The sequence below is a fragment of the Thyridium curvatum genome (genome assembly GCF_004353045.1).
Source record: "Thyridium curvatum strain D216 chromosome Unknown NODE_25_length_444008_cov_73.864110, whole genome shotgun sequence".
In the NCBI taxonomy this organism is placed as follows: domain Eukaryota; kingdom Fungi; phylum Ascomycota; class Sordariomycetes; order Thyridiales; family Thyridiaceae; genus Thyridium; species Thyridium curvatum.
The window spans coordinates 301,617-317,908 of record NW_022156780.1 but is presented as its reverse complement, the minus strand read 5'-3'; the positions used below and the strand labels follow the sequence as shown (position 1 = coordinate 317,908).

Genomic DNA, 16,292 nt, shown 5'->3' with positions numbered 1-16,292 from the left:
GACAACTACCTTATTCAAGGCGCAAACAACAGAAGCATCGGCAGCAGTCGCGGGGAAGACCACATGACCTGAACCCCAATGCAACCCACACCCACCTTTGACTCGGCTGGTTACAAAGGCCTTGTCGAAAAGCCCAGGCCAAGGGTACTAGCTAGCTAGGTGCAGGCAGGTGGATTTGCGTTGTTTTTTCCCTCTCTTACGCCAAGGTGCATCTTTTGTCTGGGCATTACGTAGAAAGCCTTGGGAGCGCGCAAGAAGAATCCACTTTGGAGGAGCAAAGAAGCTGTCAAATGCACATGGCAAGGGAGGAGTGGGGAGAGGGGAGGGAAAGGCAAAGGAAGATAGACAGGCAGTCGGTCGGGCAGGCAAGGCAAGGGTATTGGCATTAGCATACGACATGCATTGCCCAGATCTTCTCTTCTCTTCTCTGCATTGCAAGCATGCTAGCAATGTGCCCCATGGAGACAGATCCCAAGCTCTTGGGTGCTTCCTGAAGAAGAAAATGCCGAGAAAATGACATGTCGCTCTGGGGAGGGAGGCGAAAGAGAAGAGACAGAAAGAGGGGCGAGGATGGTTGCATGTGCATCGCAGCACCAGCACCAACAGCATCAAGTTCAATCATGGAGGGTGAGATAGCTCCGCGGAAAGGTAAAGATGGAGGGTCGCCTTCGCGCCAGCCTTGGCAGGTGGGAAGCTCCTCTCTCTCCTCCCTGCATGAACTGGCCTCTCGGATAGGCCGATGTGCGCGATCTCCCTCTCGCGCGCGTCCAGTATCTGGCCATTTTGGTCCTGATCTTTGGGACCCAAAAAGATCAAATGACATACCACGTGTTTGCTCGCTGTCAGGCCCTTGGTCCGCGATAAGACAAAAACAAACAGCAGGCAGGACATGGCAGCAATGGACGTGTTTCCTCTTCCACGCTTGGCTGATCCGCTTGCACATGCAAAAAGAATGTCTTGCATCGCTTCCAAGATAGCGGGCATCCGGATGGATCGATCGATCCAGCGATCCAGCTTTGGGCAAGACCTGGAACTCAGGTGATGACCTGATCCCCAAGAGAACTTGCAAAAGAACGCCAACAGAAACACCACCGTACGTACGTACCAAAGAATAATGAAACCGAGAGAGAGCCTATCAATGGCCTCGCATCGAGTCCGTGTTCTAATAGTAGCAGACGCCGTCGCCATTCGCAACGGGAAGCCCGTGTCGATACCGCCCGTGCCAAACTCAAAGCAGTAATTCCAACCTGGGGGGGGATGTGCACCCTAAAGACCGCCGGCTCCAAAGCATAGCGTAGGACACCCCGAGTCTAAGAGGTATTAACCTTAGTTCGTAGGTTAGAACCCCCGTAGCGCAGTGTGGGGCCCCGTTCTCTCCCCCATAGTTTGTTGAGCTTCCGAGATCTCAACACCACGCCGGGTCCGTCCGGGGTCGGTCCCAACTTGTCGAGCTCCGGACGGGGGTACTTTCCCAGGCTTGACCCGATGCCATGACACATACCCTGATCACCCTAATGGCTCGTGTGTCGCGATGGCTTCTCCGGGATGCAGTAGCCGTGGGGGAAATCTGCTCTTTCAACACGTCACCTTGCCGTGCATCCCCACAGCTGTTCCAAGCCGCGAACCGGTCTGCCATCTCCTTGAAGACACCGACAGACATCCCACGGAGTGCACCTTTTTTCGACAGAAAAAGAAGAAAACATAAGGAATCTTTCCCCGGAGCCAAGATCTCGATGGCCCCAACCAACCCCCACGGGGTAAGCAGAGCCATGGGATGACTGGCCCCCGGAAACCCCACGATATGTGATGGCCAGAGGGCAATGCATCAAGTCCGAACGGGCAGCCGATGCTTACGCACGCTCGTGATGTGTGTTCCTGGCGCAGTAGTGTCTACCTGCCGTGAATGTCAAACATACAACGAAGGACTTCGATCGACACTTTGAACCACGATACTGGCTGGCCGGGTCACCTTATTAGCTAGACCCAGATCCAGAAATGCCCGAGCGACGGACCGGTGTGATTGGAAAAGGATCACAGAGTTCGCTGAGAAAAGAAGACCAGCGCTCGACGCCATCACAGCTGACCAGATGGGGAGGAAGAGAAAAGAAAGCACCTGCCAGGAAAGACTTTCCCGTGCGACGAGCAGAAGAGCATCTCACGTAAATACATCACCACCGGAACTCGGACAATTTTTCGAGCGTGCCCCCCCAACGCGTGCCTCTCCCATGGTTCCAGAACTCCCCAACTACCGAAGCCGGGAGCCCGGCAGACCAAGCTTTTTCGGCCCCAGGGCACGGGTGTGGCGAAGAAGAAGACTAGAAACGCAACGAGAAACATGCCCCGGAATCTTGATTTTTTTCTTCTCTCTATGCATCTCTTTGCACACTCTTGCGCACATCCGTTCGTCGAACGAAGGACGTGCATGCACCCCGGCTGGCCAAGGTCCGCGGACCAACGAAAGGCTGCCCGGCCGCAACAATCCCCCGAGTGGCTTTTCCCTGGGGCTCTGCACAACCACCACATACACACACACCCACCCCTGGCCTAGAACTCTCGAAGGGGGTGGCCAAGAGATGTACAAGTAGAAGATACCCATCAGGAGATACTTGAAGCCGTAAGATCACGGCCAAAAAGGGGAATATTGGTGAGGGAGGGAGGGGTGCGGCGTGTGTGTGCATCGCAAATGCCCGAAACAATAAGACCACACTTACATGTTACAGACCGCAAAAAGCAGAGCGCATCTTTGCAGCATGGGCATGAGCATGAGCATGAGCATGAGCGATTTAATGGCCTCTCCTTTTTTGCCCTTCCAATCCGGGATAACTATCAATAGTAACGAAACGCCAACTGGCTGGCTGGCTGGCTGGACGGAAACCCAAATTGTGAAACCAGCCAGGGTGGAGGGAGGGATCATCAGAGTTGTCACCGGCTTTTTTGACAGGCAGTCCGCGGCGCGGGGGATCCGCAACCAACCCTTGCAGGCAGGCAAACATGCAGCCAGCTGGACAAACATCAGCCCTGCATTGCAGCAAAGCAGCGAAGAGTTTTCACTTCTCTTTTTGCAGGTGTTTCCACTCGAACCAATCGAAAACAGCAAGTGGTAATCACCGACGTGCTCGGTGTTCGGCATCAGTTGTACTGGGAAGGTAGACGGGGCCATCCTTCATCCATGTCGTTGAGAGGGGAGCAAACTTGCAAACGCAGGCGGGCGGCCCCTGTCAGTGAAGAAGATGAAGCGAAAACGAAAACCCACTGCGGATCGAGCCGTAGTCCGTAGTTCGGGAACCAGCACAGCTAGGACAGGCAAGGCCCTGCGAAAGCGGAATGCAGTCACGCGAGAGGCGCATCCACCAGATTTGCTTTCGACGTGGTCTACCTAGTTACCCCTGTACTGTACTGTACAGTACAGTACAGAGAGGCTTGTCTTAATCACTCACTTCCACTTCCACTTCCTGGACTGGTGGAAAGCCGTCTAGGTAGCGAGATTGATATCCACCAGACGACGAAAATGTCCCGCCGTCCAGCCAGCAACCCCCATCTCACTGGGGGCATGTAGGACCCGTGCGCACGCACTGCACCAGCCAAACACTTACATCGTAAACTCACCGCTACTCACTCTCTCCCTCCCTGTGTCTGTTTCCATCCTCGGCTGCAAACGGTCTATCCCTAACGGACGGACGGGGTAACGGGGCGATATAGCTAGGGCTGGGTTTCACAGTTCTGCTTCTCCTCGAAGAGTCCCGGATCTCCCCCCGCGTGACCGGCCTTGCGTGCTTTTGCCGTTGGGGGAAAAAGAGGACTGGGTAACGGGGACACACACACACAAGATTCGCCCGTGTCGTCGCATCGAGGGCCTATACAGAACGAGGATAGTTAATGCCTCTCTCTGCCGTCCCGCGTAGCTGCAAGTCGTCCTTCCCCCTTCCCCCCGCCCACGGCCGGCCCAATAAAGATATATCCAGCCAGCCAGACAGCGTCGCCCGTCAACACGGGCTGCGCCAGGTGAGGTGATACCGCAGCGAGGGGGACACGAAGCCAGCTACCCAGGAGCAGGGTGCCTGCCGTAAGCCGCAAGGATCTTCTTCGTCCCGCGGGGGATGCCAGCCTGAATGCAAGTTCTGTTGAAGGGGGGGGGATGGCTCGTTGGCTTGCAATAATATCGATGTACGGTCGTGTGTCCTGTCATTGTACATGGAACTTGGAAACATACACGACACACACAACAAAAAGCGGGTAGTACGGTCTGGTTTCCAAGTCGCAGGCAGACGGGCAAGAGTTTGAGAAACGGGACTGTGTTGCCCACAGTCCACAAGAGAGCCCATAGGTGCCCGCCCCTGCCCTGCCCTCGGTCTTTTATGTTTCAGGCTGTATCCGTCGTCGCAGACAAGACAATCTCGAGCAGGCCGCGGCCGTTGGGGACGACGTACAGCGCCCAGACGGGTGATCAGGACGCCAAGCCGCTGTGACGAGCTTGGCGATGGCGATGGCGATTTGAGACCCGACCCTTTCCAACCGGCCGTGACTTCAATCGCCCACACACATCCATCCCATCAAATTTGTGTGTTTCTGGTGAGTTGTTCCTGCCTTGCTCCGTTGCCGATCGGCTTGGCGAGGATGCTTGCCGCAGGCCGTTCGAGTCCTGGTTGGACGCCAAAAGTGCAAGTCGTGCGTTGTGTTTCGTTGCGTTGCGGGGGTGTGGCCGCAGGCGAAAAAGAAGCACACGACTTTGCAACAGGTTGTTTGCGTGCAGGGGAGGGAGGGAAAACCAACATACCGAACGGCGGCAGCAAGTTCGATTTGCCAAAAATCCTCTGGGCTAATGCAGGAGAATGCAGGAGAGGGTCGCCTGCACAGGCCAAAGAGCTCACCAAAAGTTGGGGTCACAGGATGAATGGATGCACCTCCACGCCCCCAGTCCAGTGAGCCTACCAAGATGCTGGTCCTGCCTGGCCTGGGAGGAGAAAAGAAGAAGGCAGAAGAGTGGGTTGCTCGCTGCTTGTTTGCTTTGGGTTCACCCGGCGGCGCTGGGACGGCACGCATGAGAACGAGCGGTGCGGCAGCTTTGCGACGATGATATGTTTTGGGACAGGTGCAGCAATGCTGCAGATGAAGCGGGCCAGTCAGGACGGTGGCGCCCCCCATCCCAAAGAGCGGGCCGGCGTGGGGGATCGAGAAGAAGCAAATGAGCTGGGCCGGGCAGTCTGGAACGTCGCATCGTGGGCAGGCGAGAATGAGCTGCAGAAAGGGCCGGCGGGAGCAAAGAAAGTGAGACTCGATATTCGAGGTTGATTGGTTTGCTGGTGCCAAGGCTGGGTCCATGAGCTTCCGAGATGAGCCGCAGCTCTGGAATTTGCCTGCCATGCTGCTGTGAAGCACCCGGCAGGCCAGCTCAATTCGAGTCGAGGTTGGATGCGAGCACGGCGTGCATAGTTAGCTGCGAGAGCGAGCTGCGAGTTTCACAAATACTGTCCACGACGGACGTCGTTGTTCTGCTTGTTGAATGGATGGGCGTTGAGGTGCTTTGGTATTTGTTGACGGGAATCGCCGTGACGTGTGACGTCGCTGTCTTGATGATCATCCCAACGCCGAGATGTCGCAGCCGGGTGGCTTGCCAACTTGCCAGGCCAAGAAAGGAGGAAGATGGATGATCGGCGGTGGTACAATACGTCCATGTCTTTGATATCCTTGACATCCTGCATATAGGCATACGTAGTTTTGCCTTCTCATCTACAGACCATCTACCTTTGACTGCCGTGGGCGGTTTTTACTTGCCGACATTTGCCGTCCGCCACGGCGGCGTTGGTGCAGGGAGTCGGTCTGGTTTTCTTGGGTCTGGTGATGTTGATCTCGAGGCACGTTAAATCATCCCGCAGGGCCGTGCGCCAATCCGTGGGGAAGTCCAGCCAGCGGGAGCCAAGAGAAGGGAAGTTTGCTCTCATTGTCCTGCAGCAGACGCTCAGACAGAGCATCATCCATGCTGATTCTGTTGTTGGCAAACGGGATGCTCCGGCGGGAGAAAGGGGCCTCCATGTCATCGTCCAGCCCATTGCTCTTTTGCCAAGGTCAGATGAGCCGCAGTGGATGGGCCAGGGCTATCCATCGCCAGATTGTTCAGTCAGCCAGCCTGAGACCCTGGTGCTTGGCCCTGGGGCTGCTGCGGCTTGGTATTCAATATTCAATATCCCGACATGCCCGACCAGGTCTGGCAAATGTAAATCACCGGCAGATCAACGAGCTGGACAGGCTTCTGTGGTATTTTCTGTAGATCCCTTGGGCCTTCCAAGGTCGTTGAGCGGCACGTCGTTGTCGTTTGTTTTCTTGACCGACACGACACGGAGCTGACGTTTGATCTTGGCAGCACCAGAGCCACATGAATCGTGTTTCTAGCAGCGGCGAGTAAACTAAATCCGTCCGTCGTTTGGCGTGTTGAGCGCGCTAAAAAAGATGCCGAGGGACGCCTTTTCAGTGGCCCTTGTAATTTCCCGCCCCGAACGGCGGCGCGGGCAATCGTCGGCCGGAAATAACAAAGGAGCCACTCTGCTGCTGGTCTGTGCTGCCCTTGCTTGCTTGCTTAGGAGGAAAAGAGGATTGTCGATTACACTTACTTGATAGGTAATGGGCTTCTTTTGGCATGGTCATCGTCCACTTATCGCATCTCCAACAATCAGTCGCCAACGTCTGGTCTCGACTCAGTTTAGCTAGCCCCCGAGAGTGGAATGGATTGCAGGGCGTTGCAAACCCACGGCGAGAGGTCATTTAACCAGGCGTGCCAGTGAAGAAACACAAAGCAGCCCTCCCCGGACTCCGGTTCGTGCGTGATAGAACCATCCATTTACCCTCCCATATCTCGAGAGCAAACACACACACACAAGTCATTTCTCCGCCGAAACGTGCTGCAGAGTCAGCAGCGGCATTCCAGGCGGAATTGGGGCGCCAACAGAGTGGTGGTGTCCCAGAACGAGAATTATGGGTTTCGCGAGAACCGGATTGCGTGAATGGGAAGGGTTCTCCGCCCCCCACTCATCTCCTCATCTGGGAAGGGCAAAGAAAAGGAGGGGCCAGATGACGCAGTTGCCCTTCTTTTCCGACGACCGGGCGGCCACACACACCCTTGCACGAGGTATCTGCTGAGGTATCGAGTACCTGTCGCCGGTACATGGCCCTGTCTTCTCCATGGAGAGAGAGCGCTTCCTGGCACGCTTGGGGCAGGGCGGCTCGTCGGCACTTCGCGTACTTTTGCGCCCGTCGTCCGCTGCTGCTGTCGCCGTCTCCGCCGCCGTCCATCGAATCTCCAAAAGGGCCGCTAGCCACTGTGACTGGCTGGCTGAGGGGTGCGTAAATGAACCAAGAGACGGTAGAAACGGGTGTCGGGTGGCCCTCGAATCCCGTCGCACCCGTCCTATCCATCCCACTGCCGGTCCGGTGGCTCGCATTCATAAATTATGTCGGTTTCTTTATGTTTAAAACGCGCACCCAGCCATATGGTCTTGGTATTTGTAAATGCTGCAGCTATCCAGGTCTTGGTACTGTCTGGGCGCTTTTTCCCTGGCTCGGCAGTCGAGGTATTTTCGAGACAATCCTGTCAAAGAGGGACACGCTAGATGATGCTCTTGCCCGAAGGGAAAGTGATGCAACGGCAGATGGCGACCCCCAGCAGCAGGAGGGCGAGTGATCATGCCAAACATGCATTGCGTTTTTGTGGCCACGAGAGAGAGAGTCGGTCAGCTCACCAACCAACCAAACTAAGCATCAGCCACCGCCGGAGCGGAGTGATGTAACTGGACCGCCTCGACTGGCTTTGTGCATCTCAAGCTTTGTCGACTTTTTCTAGAAGGCTGCACAAAATCGATGCCGAGTCTGCCGGCCGAGCCAATCAGGGCGCCCCGAAATGGGTCCGAGGAGGTGCTATTCTTGGGCCACTACGACGAGAGACCACGAGCTGCGAGCCAGCGGCGCCTCAGTGTTGGCAAAGGGGCTATCGGTGGGCGGCCACGGCGGTCGGTCGAAGGAGAGCGACCGGGCGGGATTGGATGAGGCGGATGGAGTAATGAGGACCAGCAGACCCCCTCAAGAGGCACGTCCTTGTAAGTTTGATGTGGGCCTCGTGGCTACGGGGCCCTTTAGTGGGCATCACCAGTGCTGCAGCAGTCCTTATTCACTGGTTGGGGTGCCGCTAGAGACCAAATGAGATGCTGGCGCCGGGTGCGAGCATTCGCTCGCTTGCCAGAAAATCACTCACTGTAAAATGATGGATGGGATATTCTCCTGATGCCACCAAAGCAAGCGAACCCGAGCCCTGACCGACCACATCGGATTTCTGGGACCTGTGTAAGACTGGGACCATTGAGAAGACGGTCCGAAATTGGAGGTGCCTCTGCCCGTAATGCTGACGTCTTGGTCGGTCTCTCGTCCATCTTACTGCTCGGGTAACGTTATGATCAAGACGGAGCGGACGAACGAACGTGACCTTCCCTTTTGCCTACCTACCAACCTTGCCTTGCCTCAGTTTGTATCTACGAGTCTACTTACTTACAAGGACGGTTTGATGCTGCGGCGCTTGTCCGATAGTTGCATGAACCTATGAACAAGCACTTGGGGTCCCGTGCTAGTGCCGCGATATCTTCTCACTACTCCTCCATGATGCTACACTGGTAGGAGGACTAATGCATGGCATATCTCGCAATCAGCTCCGGCCGGCCTGCACAGACAAGACAGATTAGCAAACAACGGTCCAGCGGACGTGCGTATCGTGCGTACAAGTACTACTAACCTAGACGAGGTCAATAATCAAACGCGCAGCGATGCATCGTGAATGATTCGCCTCTCTAGCTCCTCCGATTTCACCCACAGTGCCCACCTCCCACACACACCTGCATTCTTTTTAATAATAAGCCTGATCTAATCCCACCAGGCCCATCGGCCAATCACAGCCGCTCCAGGTCATATGTAAACCCCCCAAACGGGAAAGGTACTCGCTACCCTTGGCAGGCGTTGGCGTTCTGGGTGCGAGGTACACGATACCTACTTTAGGTACTTTAGCTGGTTCTCGTCAGGGAAGGAAGTGCGCCTTGATCAGTGGGTGCCCACCGATTGTCGATTTGCCAGGGCCCAGGTTCTCAAACTCCACCCCTCCACATGCTGCACCTGCTGCACCTGCTGCGCGCGACTCTCTCTCTCTTCCCTGTCGCTACCCCAAACCTGCCGCCAATGGGCCGCGCTCTTCCTCATTTTTCTGCAGCATCTCGAGCAGCACGACAGCAGGTTTGAGGCAGGTACCGTTAGACGGTCACTGTGCCCGCGACAGAACCCTCGCAATACAAGTCTTGCTAGTGTAATAAGCTAATCCCACCCACATTGCCCATCAGTGATCACCACTCCTCCATTCATTCACAACAAGCCAAGTGGATGGATCAGTACAAGTAGCAGTATTGATGGGAACAGGGACCCCAAACTGTACAAGTAGAAAAAAGAGAGGCGAGTAGCGAAACAGAGGCGCCAATGCCAAAATCGCCCCGCCTTTCCTCAGTAGATACCCTCGTTTTCCCCAGAACAAGTGCCCCCCCCCCCCCATGCGCTGATGCCACTGAGCGAGAAAAGCCCCGTCCCGACTGACTTGGCTATTGTTTCCAAAACATCTCGCCTTTTTTTCTGCTTTAACCTCTATCCTGCTCCTCCTTCCTCTCCTCCCGTATACTATTCTATTCTCCTCCTCCGTCCTCACCCTTCACCTCTGTTCCGTGATGGACAACTAGATCCCTCCCCGCCATTGCACGCCCCGAGGGCATCGACGAGTTCTCCTTACACGAGACCTCCTTCTCCGTCCTCGCTCTCTCTCGCACCGCCGTCCACCGGCCCACCCGCCCTGCCACCCATACGGGACACCGAGTTGCAGGGTTCACTTGGGCTCGACAGACTGCTCAGCATTTCTCTGATCCCTTGGCCAGGAACGCCAATACTGTTGTGCAGGGCCTACATGTGAATCTCTGTGTCACCGAAAGCAGTCTTGGCAGCCAGGACGACACCAGCGATCGTGATTTGTGTGGCGCCTTGGCTTTCTCTTGGAATCCTCACCACCCATCCAACAAATCCAACAACGATATAAGCAGTTAGCGGAGCTCCAGAACCAAGCCAGCACCCAAGCCCCAGAGACGAGCCAACCCTCCCTGCAGCCAAGTCGACAACCTCCAACGTCTTGTCGTCCGGAAAAGTATATCAGGGACACGACCATTTCCTCGAAACCAGCAAAGGAGAAAGCAACTAAGACGAAAGAAAAACGAAAGAAAAAAAAGACAGCAAGCAACCTTTGTCTGTCTTCACATCACCTGGACAGCACACTCTCTCCATCGTCTCTCTTTCGGCAACACACTGGTTCTTTTACTAGACCCCGTGTGTACGTTCACCACCAAAAGCACCAACCACGACCTGCCTAATACAAAGGGGGGCCCTATTATTTTTTCGGCGCGCGCGAAAGGCACCGAAAAGAACAGGACTATTTCTTTGACTGATAGGGCCGACGGAAGCATCGACGGCGTATCCGACCGAACAACCTGTTGATTGGGTGGTGGCATCCATTGCGTGCTACTACTGGCAGGCCGCTGGAACACTGGAGCGCTTCTTCCAAGCCTTTTTCAGCGCTACAGTGGAGGCCATAGGCTCGATAGGCTCGCCCACCTGCGGACCAACCACCAGCGCTGCCCACCACCACGGGAGGGAAGTGCTTGCTTCTGACGTATTGTCGACACCCACAGTGGGCTGACAACCCTGCCTGACAACCGGAAAACAAAGCAGCGCCTCTCAGCCCCGGCGCGCGCAGCCCCGAATTCCTGATCTCTCTGATCCTGCTGTCGCAACAATGGCCGTTTCGACTACTTCATTCCCGTCGGCCGTCGCTCGGACCTCTCTAGGTATTTCCCCCCTTCCTCTTTCCACCACTGCACTCACCCCCGACACCCAATTCCTCTTGGGCTGTGTATTTGCCCGTTGATCGAGTCGCATTTGCCGGCTTGATCGCCCCATGTCAGCCAACTCAGTTCACTTACACGCATCGCCCGCCGCAGAACCGCAAACGACGACTCAGGTCGACTATGGTTTGTCATCATCGCCCCGCCGCCAGCCCACTGTCGACGTGAGCCATCCCATCCTCGAAGAGGGCGATGAGTCCGAGAGCGACACTCCCAACGAGCCCGTCACGCCCGTGAGCGGAAGGCATTCCCAAGACTTCCACAACCTGCAGAACCACGACATCCACACCTACTCGAGCTCCAATCCCTCCTCCGACACCTCGAGCATCCCTTTCCCTTCTCTCGCCTCAGACAACACCCCGGCCCACAAGCCTCCCGTTGTCGTCAACACCGAGGCAACTCCGCCGCCACCTCCCAAATCACCAAACCCGTCTTCGACCCCTGCGCAAGAGCAATTGACGCCCACTCTCTCGCGGCGCTCCACTCGCGGCTCCAGCTCTACCTTTGGCTTCAAGCGCACAATGTCGAGCATCTTCAAGCGCAGCGGTTCGCAGACCGAGAAGGCCGCATTCGGCGACGCTGGCTATGTCGCCTCCTCAGATCCCAACCTAGAGAGCAAGGTCAGGTCCCAGAGCCAAGAATGGAGGGTCCCGAAGTCCATGGGCACGACGCAGTCCAATACGCAGTCCAACTCTCCTCCTTCTCCCGGCTCTCCGGTCCTCGAGATGGCCGGCCTCAAGAAGGGCAATACGGCGACCGCGACAGCCACCGTCCCCAGTGCCGACGACTTCTTCAAGAACCAGAAGAAGAAGAACCGGGCCTCCACTGGGTTCAGTATTAGAAATGCAATCACCTTTGTCACTTCGAGCAACAGCAACGGCAACACCAAACCTGGACGCCCCGTTCCTCTGAGGAGAAGGGCGAGCAGCTTCGACTACTCGAACCGCCTGCACCCCGAGCACCGTGGTGACCCGTGGGGTCTTCCTGCCGAGGCTGGAACGGGTGTCAAGGCTCGCCGCATGAGTCTGAGCCTGCCCGACGACTTCACCGTCGATATTGTCGACCTGCACTCCGAGTTCGACTACATGCACAAGATGGGACGGCACCGAAAGCATCTTGGCAAGGGCGCCACGTCCAAGGTTACCCTCATGTTCAGGAAAGGGTATCCCGAGGAGCTGTACGCCGTCAAGGAGTTCCGTGGCAAGTCCTCGTCCGAGACCAAGGAAGAGTACGAGAAGAAGGTCAAGTCGGAGTACAGCATCGCCAAGAGTCTGCACCACCCCAACGTCGTCGAGACCATCCGTCTGTGTACCGACCGCGGCCGGTGGAACCACGTCATGGAGTACTGCCAAGAGGGCGACCTCTTCAGCCTGGTCCAGAAGAAGTATCTCAAGGACCAGTCGCGCGCCGTCGACCGCCTGTGTCTGTTCAAGCAGCTCGTCCAGGGCCTCGCCTACCTGCACGCCAACGGCATCGCCCACCGCGACATCAAGCTGGAGAACCTGCTCATCACCAAGGACAGCAAGCTCAAGATCACCGACTTTGGTGTCTCCGAGGTCTTCTGCGGCATCCACCCGGGTCTGAGGGAAGCGGGCGGTCAGTGCGGCCAGAACATGGCTGATGTCCGCATGTGCTCCCCCGGCATCTGCGGCAGTCTGCCTTACATCTCGCCCGAGGTGCTCGCCAAGCAGGGTCAGTATGATCCCAGGGCCCTCGACGTGTGGGGCGCCGCCATTGTCATGATCAACCTGATCTTCGGCGCGCCCCTCTGGGAGGCCGCGAAGTGGGACGGCAACGTGGTCAAGAACCCGGTTGGCTACGCCGCCCTGGCCATCGGCTGGAAGAAGTGGAACGACAAGAACTCTGGCGACGAGGTCTCGGACACCAACTACCCCAAGGTCGCGGCCTTTGACTTTGCCGTCAACCCGCCCGTCCTGCGCCGCATCCTGCTGCAGATGCTGAACCCGGACCCGGAGAAGCGCATGACGATCGAGCGGCTGGTCGAGAAGCGGTGGTTCAAGAACATCGAGTGCTGCCAGCTGGACACCTACGAGGACCCGGCCAAGTATATCGACGCTTCCAAGAAGAGCGGCACCAAGCTGCTGGGCAACAAGATCTTCTGCCACAACCACCTGCCCGTGCAGAGCCACGGCAGCCACTCGCTCGGCACGATGCCTGGCAAGCCGGGCTACTGATTGGATTGGGGCAGCAACCCACAATACAAACAAAACCTGGCATCAGCTCATCACCACCAACACCCACATACTTCTTTTGCCTTGTCGACTTTATACTAGTCATAATCATCTACCTACCTACCTACCCTTTTACCCAGTCACGACACCAATGGGTTCTTTTTTCTCTTTGTCATCGGTCATCACATATATCATGTCATACATATATCGGCGTTATTTTTTTTCTCAGGGAATGTCTCTTTTTTCAGGGTCTCGAGAGGAAATACCCCCTTTCTTAAGTAGGGTATATGGGTCCATCCATCCAACCTTGGATGTGACTTGCTGCAGGGATTCTCTGCCAATTGCATACGGAATGCGTCAAAGTCTCAATACTTTTGCTGGAGACTGGAGGAGGAAATGCAGGGAAACCAACCGAAACTACTATACCTCTTGTTTCCGTATCATACCAACACTTACAGTGTGTGATCAAGCGTGTGCTACTGCTGCATGCCTGCGATTCACCCCTTTTTGTTACTCTCTATCCATGTCTTCTTCCTTTTTATTATCCCTTCACACAAACCTGCATCGAAGCTCTCCCGCTATCAGTCAGGGCTTTCTCGTTTTTTTGATGACAGCCCGCCAGAAGTGGGCCATTTTCAGTTGGAGGAACAGGACGGGGTTGTGTGAGCCAGCCCCAACGACGATGGATATGCCTAAGGGCAAAATAGGGGAAAACTATATACCCTCAAGTTCGAAAGTTTGCGAAGCCGCGAGATAAAATCGCGAACCGTCTCTCTGAATGAAAAGAGAACTGCGGGTCTTTCTGCCTAGCTATGAAAAGAAGGAGGGAGAGTTTGAAAAAAGAATGACAAGAGGGATTAGTATCTAATATACGAACATTGATCATGCTTCTGATGGGCTCATTTCAATCATTTGACGGACGGGTGCCCTTGTGTTTTCCCCGTGACAGAGCTATGGTTATGGATGATGATGTGTTGTCGTCAATGTTGCCTGTGAGAGAGAGGGAGAAGGATAGATAACTGTTCAAGCGACCACGATGTTGGTGAACGACATTGCTCTATCAGCATACATAGTGATATGGCCTGTTGTATCATGAGTCAAGTTCATTAAACAGAAAAGTCCATCAATCTCGTTACCCATCTGCATCGTTCCCAAAAAAAAAACACCCAAGAAACAAGTAATGCCATGGCCCAAGAAAATCAGTGATTACCTTCAACACCACCTCCCTCTTGACACGTCTCGGTCTCCTCCCTCCCTCCCTCCCTGCCCCTCTCTCACGAAAGCTTCTTCCCCATCAACCCGGCCAGCTCGTCCAGCAACTCGACCGTCTCGTCCGGGCTCGCGATCCAGGCCGTCGTGCCCACGACGCGCGCGCGGAAGTCGTTGGCGCCCGCGCTCAGGAACTGGTCGCCCACGTGCAGCGTGTTCTCGCCCCGGATCGGCACGACCTGCTGCTGCTGCTGCCCACCGCCAACCCCGCTCCCGCTCCCGGAGGAGGCGAACCACTTCTGGCACACGCTCACGCCCCACGACTTGTCGCCAATGTCGACAAAGACGTCCCGCCCGCCGTTGAACGCGCAAAAGGGCACGCGGCGCTGCCGGCCCGCGGCGCTGAGCTCGAGGATCTTCTGCACGACGAGGACCGTCTCCTCGAGGCACTCGCGCGGGATGCGCGGGCCGTCGGGGTCGGACTGGACGATGCCCACGGCGCGGTCCTTGCGCGTGACCGTCGCGGGCAGGTGCAGCGTCTTGACGACGTCGCGCAGCGCCGCCTCGGCCACGTCGAGCAGGGCGGCGATGTCGCGCCCGGACCAGGCGGCCATCTCGGGCGTCAGCCAGCGGTCGCGCGGCACGGCGGAGAGCAGGTGCGGCGAGGCGTCCGGGTCGAAGCGGAAGAGGTAGTTGGCCTCGCCGCCCATGACGACGAGCCCGCGCTTCTGGGCCGGGGTCAGGTCCGGGGTCGCGGCGAGGGCGTCGAGCAGGCCGTGCAGCCGCGCGTGGTAGCGGTCCGCCGTCGTGTACCCCGCGGCCGTGACGATGCCGATCTTGACGTTTTTGCGGAGGAGGTCTGTTCGCCGGTGCAGGTGGGCTGAGTTAGCTTTTTCACGTCGTGGTGGTGGTTTTTTTGAGAGTGGGAGAGACATGGAAAGGGACGGAGGGGGGGGGTAATACTGACCGAGCATCCGGGGTACGAGGGGGCTGTCCGCCTCGAGGCTCTTGCCGTCGTCGTACAGCGTCACGTCGCCGTCAAAGGTGGCGAGCTGCAGGCTGCCGTAGGTGGTGACGGCCATGATCTGGGCCGAGTTGAGGATCAGGCGGACGTCGTTGAAGGAGGGCGAGACGAAGCGCCGCGACGAGATGTACCGCTTCGAGTCCTGGTACTTGAAGGCCGCCTCGAGGGGCAGGCGGGTGAAGAAGGGCCCTATGCTGGGGACCAGGAGCTTGAGCTTGGACGGCAGCGGGTTCTCCTCGTTCTGGTGGGCGACTGTAGCCAAAAAAAAAAAAAACCGGGCGGGTTAGTCCGAGGCGACCTGGATTATGGAGTAGGGGGCTTCAAAACGAAGGCGCGCGTGGTGAGGCCTACTGTGGTCGTCTATCATGTACTCGACGTCCCGCATGATCTCGGCGTATCGCCGGTGCGCCTCCTCGGCCATGCGGGTGACGCTCACGCCGCGGTTCTCAAAGACGCCCGTCGGCTGGGAGTAGAGGACAAAGGGCACGGCCAGCAATCCTTTTATCCATTCTGTGGTTTTGTCATGTCAGTCAGTCAGTGTCTAGACCAATGGGAATACAATGGGAATATGATATGCGCAGTGATAGCATCTGTCGAGAGCGTCTCGCACGGCCACCAGAAGCTCAAGCCTAGGGCGGCGAGCGGGGGCGGTGTGGGCAGTTTGGTGAAGGAAGCCCGCAATCCTGAGCTGCATTTCTTCTTTGCGGAGACGAGGGACAGCATTACCTATGAACTGGTCTCGCCTATGGGTTTTGAGAGCATCTGCTAGAGGTCAGCACCGTGGTCGTGTCGGCAATGCCCTTGGTATCACTCACACTCAACGCGATAGCGTGTGGTCATGGTGGAGCTCGAGAGCCGTTGATCTGTCCGGCTGGCTACAGCAGTGTGGAAGAGGGGGTGCAAGTA

At 56.6% G+C, this 16,292-nt stretch overlaps 2 protein-coding genes across 2 annotated transcripts; one reads left to right on the top strand and one right to left on the bottom strand.

Moving 5' to 3' along the window:
• Positions 1–11,014: 11,014 nt before the first annotated feature.
• Positions 11,015–13,156, top strand: E0L32_005021 (uncharacterized protein; the record flags this gene model as incomplete). Its single annotated transcript, XM_031139497.1, has 1 exon — positions 11,015–13,156. One exon carries the CDS (start codon positions 11,015–11,017, stop codon positions 13,154–13,156), a length of 2,142 nt encoding a protein of 713 aa, XP_030996623.1.
• Positions 13,157–14,427: 1,271 nt separating this feature from the next.
• Positions 14,428–16,226, bottom strand: E0L32_005020 (uncharacterized protein; the record flags this gene model as incomplete). The annotated part of the gene is made up of 4 exons (XM_031139496.1): positions 14,428–15,638; positions 15,738–15,896; positions 16,113–16,151; positions 16,202–16,226. 4 exons carry the CDS (start codon positions 16,224–16,226, stop codon positions 14,428–14,430), a joined length of 1,434 nt encoding a protein of 477 aa, XP_030996622.1.
• Between the last annotated feature and the right edge of the window lie 66 nt (positions 16,227–16,292).